Source organism: Apium graveolens, chromosome 6 (genome assembly GCF_009905375.1).
Source record: "Apium graveolens cultivar Ventura chromosome 6, ASM990537v1, whole genome shotgun sequence".
NCBI classification, from domain to species: domain Eukaryota; kingdom Viridiplantae; phylum Streptophyta; class Magnoliopsida; order Apiales; family Apiaceae; genus Apium; species Apium graveolens.
In genome coordinates, this window is record NC_133652.1 from 136462444 (window position 1) to 136468689 (window position 6246).

At 34.5% G+C, this 6246-nt stretch overlaps 1 protein-coding gene across 2 annotated transcripts; it reads left to right on the forward strand.

Moving 5' to 3' along the window:
* The first annotated feature begins 543 nt into the window (after positions 1 to 543).
* Positions 544 to 3061, forward strand: LOC141667087 (uncharacterized). 2 transcript variants are annotated; one of them, XM_074473439.1, is made up of 2 exons: positions 544 to 803; positions 1605 to 3061. In XM_074473439.1, the coding sequence occupies exon 2, from the start codon at positions 1791 to 1793 to the stop codon at positions 2943 to 2945; it is 1155 nt and encodes a 384-aa protein (XP_074329540.1). In that variant the 5' UTR covers positions 544 to 803; positions 1605 to 1790; the 3' UTR covers positions 2946 to 3061. The 2 variants fall into 2 exon arrangements, with proteins under 2 accessions (XP_074329540.1, XP_074329539.1); XM_074473438.1 differs by having other exon boundaries at positions 545 to 803; positions 1702 to 3061.
* The last annotated feature ends 3185 nt before the right edge of the window (positions 3062 to 6246 follow it).

Sequence of the window (6246 nt, forward strand, 5' to 3'; positions counted from 1 at the left end):
TAAGCAATTAAGGTATATATGATTATTTATATACTATATTAAAAAATAATTATTTATTTCGGTGTCTAAACTACTCTATCTAATATATCAAGATATTATTTTCTACGGTGTTTAAACAACTCATAGTTTAAGTTATAAAATACAAAAAATAATTTTTATTAAATAAATAAAATATCCGGATAAAGCCCGGTTCGATCTGATCCGACTCGACTGATGAACCTTATATTTTTGAGAAAATCCGACCCGGCCCGACTTTTTTTTAAAAACTCCCCGACCCTATCTATTTCCGAAAAAATTAGGATTTTTAAAATCCAAATAAAATCTGACTCAATAAATTTTTGGACATGTCTGCTTACATAATCTAATTGTAGTTACAAAGAAGGTCAGGGTCTCCGAACAATATCAGTCCAGTGAACCCAACTCGTAAATAATATTTATTTTATTTTATATACAGAGAATATATATTTTGTTCGAAAACTGTACTGATTTTTGTGATATTTTTAGTGTGCTATATCTCAAATGTAAAATGTAAAGAAACGGGATGAGATTAATCAACCAAGACAATAAATATATCCCGGCCCGGTGTTGGTTGGGTTTATTTGCTGGATACAGTCTGTCACATCTCTCTCCCTCTCTATCTCTCTCTCTACTTGCAGTCTCTCCCAGGTCTCTCCTACCATACGTCTGTCTCTACATACACACATAGTATTATATACGCATAACTCTCTCTCTCTCTCTCTCTCTCTCTGCTACCATCGTCGCCGGCCACACCACACTTTCCGTTCGAGCTTAGTTGATTCGCCGTAAGCTCCACTTAGATCCCCTTTTGTCGACTCTTTCACTGTTAATTTCAACGATTTATAGCTTCTTCTCTGCGAATAATGTGCATTTCTTTATCTTTTTTAACTGTCTTTTAGTTCTAGTCTAGTTTAGAGAGCTCACTCTTTTAGCTAATTTGTTAATTAGAGATTAATTAGCTACTTATGTGTAATTGAGACTTATATGATTAATATTGAATTTATCTGTGATGTCAGATAGATATTAACGAATTGTGTAAATGCTAGCGTTATTTGTTGAATTGAACTGGAATTGCTTTAAATTTGCTTAGTCGTATACGGTTGTTGACTAGATGTTTTTTGTTAAAACTTGTTGACTAGATTGGATTTAGCTTTGATGTAGTCATGTAGGTACAATTATTGTTAGTTATTTCGATTGCATATTTCAGTGTATCAAAAAATTGTTACATACTTCCATACGTCGTTATCTTAAGACTTAAACTATTGCTGTTCCATTGTCAAAAAGAAGCTGCTACTGTTCCAGTAGCTTCCCTGTTTAATATAACTGTTATTAAATACATCATTGTCTATATCAAGCAGATTATATCTCATAGTTACAAATTTATAGTTGTACAGTAATGGCACATAGATTATTGGATTCGTAGAGTAACCTTGTTATCATCAGTCAAATTAGTCAGTTAACGGTTTCACGCCTTGTGCTTCATTTTTACTTGTATGCCTATAACGTTTATTTTGTTGTTTGAATGTTTATTATTCATTATATAAAGTTTGCTCAAAGTAATTATTGTGTTTTTTGTATCTATGAAGAGTGAGTGCAATTGCATTCAATGGGCTTATGATGCATTTTGTGCTGAAAATGTCATGCCTTCTGATTACTGATCGGAATCTGATTTTTATGAATCAGTCTCAAAGTTCTTTGAGTGTGCAAGTAAACGGTAGTTCTTTCTATATCCATGCTGGCGGAGAGCATGCGTGGAGTCTGTTCATTGGGTAATGCCCCAGAAGAAGTTTGATGCTGATGCGCTCGGCGTGGTGACAATCTGTTTAGTCGCGGTTCTTGTTCTCATATGTGTGATTTGCATTGTGTACTCCTTTTATTTTCGCAGTCGCGTCCACAACCAAGGTTTTGTTCAACTCGGGTACTTTAGTGGTCCTTGGATTATACGGATTGCTTTTATCATATTTGCAATTTGGTGGGGTGTTGGTGAGATCATACGGTTAAACTTTATAAGACGTGAAGGAAGAGCATTGAATGCTAACTTTAAATGGCAGAAAACTGTATGCAAATGCTACATTGTTTCAAATCTAGGGATGGCAGAGCCTTGCCTTTTTCTCACACTTGTATTTCTCCTACGTGCATCATTACAGGAGACAGAATCAGGGACATTAAGCCAAAAATGGAATTACAAAACAGCTGGTTATATTATTCTTTTCTGTTTCCCTGTGTTTGTTCTTCAGTTAATGGTAATTTTAATAGGACCGAAGTTCAACAAGGGTGGGAGTTATCAGCGCCACTTGCCACATTATTTCACAAACACAGTTGGATCAACAAAGCAGGCTGATGATGATACCGCTCTCTGTACTTTTCCTTTATTGAGTACCATATTTCTTGGTATATTTGCCTTGATGGTAACTACATATTTGTTTTTGCTTGGAAGGCGGATTTTATATTTGGTCATCAATAAGGGGTTGCAGAAGAGGGTCTATACATTAATAATTTCAGTCGCTAGTTTCTTTCCTTTGAGGGTTCTGTTACTTGGTTTATCTGTTCTATCAAAGCCTGAACATTTTTGGTTTGAGGCTCTTGCTTTTTTGGCTTTTCTTTCTTTTTTATGTTGTGCCGGGGTAGGTGTTTTTTTGCTGGTGTACTTTCCGATTGCTGATTCTCTAGCCTTGAAGAATCTACAGGACTTGGAAGCTATGAGAAGGATAAGCGATGAATACGCGGATACCATTTCACTACTTGCAAACAGAACTGCCATTGAGGAAATTGATGCTGGTAGTAGCTCTGGTACTTCAACCAAGCATGGGTCTGTGTTGTTCGGGACAATGGACAATTACGAAAGCGTGGGAAGGTTTGTGGAACTGAGCCTATTTTCTGCTAGCCAACATTCATCTCCACCCGGATCACCCCAGCTTCTTAGATGACCTGTGCTCCCTGGTTAGCTTAGTCGTGAGATAGGTGACAGTTAGGTTATTGCAGAAACTCAATTCCGAGGCTGTAAAGTATTTAGTCTTAACTTGGTAATATAGCTATTTGTTGATATCGGCTCATTGCTAGTACCATATATTGGGTTGCCAGGCTAGTTCTAGTACCAAAGTAGTCTATTAATTTAAAATCCTAAATCAATGCATTATTTTCATGTTATTTATTGTTCCATTTTTAGAAGTTTTTCTATTTAGTTGAAACATAGAAAACAATTTTATCCATATTATACCACTGCAGGGTTGCAATTGTTGGTAAAATGAATTTCAAATTCGAGCATATTATATACATATACAAAAATCATGATGAATCTGTTGAAAACCTTAATATATGATATATTTTCAATTCATAGAATTAATATATGTATAGCTTTTATTTTTCGTCATTTTTTTTTAATTTTTAAAGAAGATTGTCAAAAAATTAGACTAGAAAAACGTGAGCTACCCATTTTTGCATCCTAGATTCACATGTTTAAGTCATGATACAATTGTTCAAAGTAACAGCTAACAGGTTCTAAAGCTAGCAAGCACGTACATATTTGTTCAAATTGTTCAAAGTAGGCAACAAACAACGCCTAAAGCACGTAAATGAATTGAGTGTCTTTTTTGGCATGATTTTACAGCGTTGGCTGTAACATTTGATATATACTGTGTTTGGTTTTAAATTGATACCTAAAGAAATGAACAGTGGAATGAAGTCATGAGCTGTTCGAGCTTCACCTAATGCGGGCATTCTGTTTATAAAGGAATAGATGAGAAGAAGCTTTTGCTTAATGATTAATTTTATTAAGATTGTTTTGGTTATTTAATTTTAACCTGAATAAAAACAGTGACTGCCCTGTATTTTAGTCCAAGAGTACCTGGATAATATTGAATGGTTTACCTCAAATTTTTAGTTTAATCTGTTCCGAGATCTTACTCAATACTCATGCACTTGATGCGTTCAGATTATATATAACAATGTAAAAGGACTAGTACTTTTTTTATGGAATCTGTTAGTTCCCACCATCTCTAATCCACTAACCACCAAGTTTGATGTAATATGTTTCCTACCTTGTAATCCACTAAGTTTGACGTCACATCTCTATGTCGTATGGAATGTCCATTGGTATATGAATTAATCGATTGAAGCATGTATCTGTGGTAACTACCAAATCACTTTTAGCATGTATGTCCATTTTTCCGTGGTAAATGTTAATCTACATTTGTGTGTCTCAGTTTTGTGATCCTGTGATTTTTTCAGGGCCAAATCTGAATTAGTGTATTTGGAAGGCAGTCTGGAACCCCTGCCGGTCATTCATACTCTGCTGCTAACAAGAGGACTATAGCTGTAACATGGGGCGAGAATACTCTGTATGAATACTTGCTCAACCCTAAGAAGGTGAGGGAACCACCGGGCGTTTTCTCACTTGATGCTCGATTTTTGAACTCCGTATTGGAAATGTTTGGGTTTTGGATCTATTTCATCTATTCAGATCTAAAGGGGTTTTGGAACAACTCCATGACATAGGATCATGTGCTATCATGTTACTGTACTTATTTGTTAGAAAGTTGTTGCATGGTTTTTGTTTAAACGATTCTAGAACATAGGACTGGCATATTAAGAAAATTTAGGCGACACAGAAGCAAGTGAAGCAAGCAATCTAGAATAAGTGACGGTGTATTTGGTTCAGCACTTAATTGGGTATTTGTTTTAATCTCAGAGAGAGTACATTTTCACTTCACTTCAGCAATTTCTGCATTATCCGTTGACATTTCTTGAAGTTGTCTGTGTACTTGAACTGTGCGGGATTTCATCGCTAATGTTGACTTTATGCGGTACATTGCTGGAACAAAGATGGTATTTCCTGGATTAAAGAAAGAAGCCACAGGAGCGAGCTGATCTCATAGCTTATCTAAAATCATCAACTGTCTCTAGGGTAGCAAATAACGACGCCAGTCTCCACGAAAGTTAGTCCAGCACTGAATAAATTTTAGAAAGTCTGATAATAGATGGTTGTTTGGCGTTAATTTATGGAACGAAAGTCCGTATTCAGTTGTAATATTGATCCATTTGCAGAGTCCAGTAAGACCTTACTTTGGAGATGGGCATCACATCGCCGACTTGTTCATACATAATATTGTGTTGTCGGAACGTTCTTGTTATGTTTTGTTCAGCGTTTTCAAAATTGATATAAAGACAATTGTTCAGCGTGATGTAGTTGCAGAGTTTGCAAGTTCCAGGGACGGAGCCGGGAATAAAAAGTTGCAATCATGAGCCGGCATTGACTTGAAATGTAGATTCCAGTCTAAATGAAAGAGCACATCACAAAAGACAAACGATACATAGATGAACAACCAACAACTATTCTAATTCTCAAAGGGAAGGGAGTACATATTCTTACGTTGAAATCAAAGTAAGGTGGAATCAAATGATCTTATCACATTTGCTATTATTATATATTTTGTTCAATTGATTCTTGACGGACAGCCGCTTATATATTGAATTCTTCACCCCCTGCTGATATTTTAAACCCATGCATTGGTGACTACTGAGTAGTTGACATGATATTGGCCCCCAAATATGAAATCATCCATTTTCTACCATATATAAATGTTATCTATGTAGCCAGTAAAAATTGCTTTACCTGTCCTTTTTATTGTCTTTAATAAAATAACATTTTTTATGGTATGTCAAGGGCCACTACATTTTACAAGTTTAACCTAATAATCATAAACACTATGCATGCAATTTTCACTAATTAAAATGAGTCAATTATATATTTCTAGTATTTAACATGTGGCTAACTAGAAAAATTCATAAAATAATTATATATTTAAAAAGAATATTTGTTGAATAATTTTTTAGCTTTTCATAAGCAATTAAATTATAAATTCAAGTAATACCATTTTTTTAAAAATGTTAACATTTTGTTTTTTGAAAAAAAAATATACAATGTCCACATTTTTTTCCAACTCGATGCAATCTCATGAGACATCAAATGCAATTAAAACAAATTCGAATGCAACCATATGCAATTTCAGTTACTTTTCAGAAAATATATATAAAAAATGCATATTTGTGTTAATTTTGATGGCAAAATATATTTTGGCAAACATTTGGAGAAAATTGTAAAATAAAAAAAAGAAACTAAAAAGAAATAGGAATTTTGAAAATTTCTTGCGGGTATTACATTGTGGGCCAGGTGAGGAGGAGAATGTAAATTTGAAGGTTTGGGCAAAGTCTGGTTGGCTGCTTTTATAA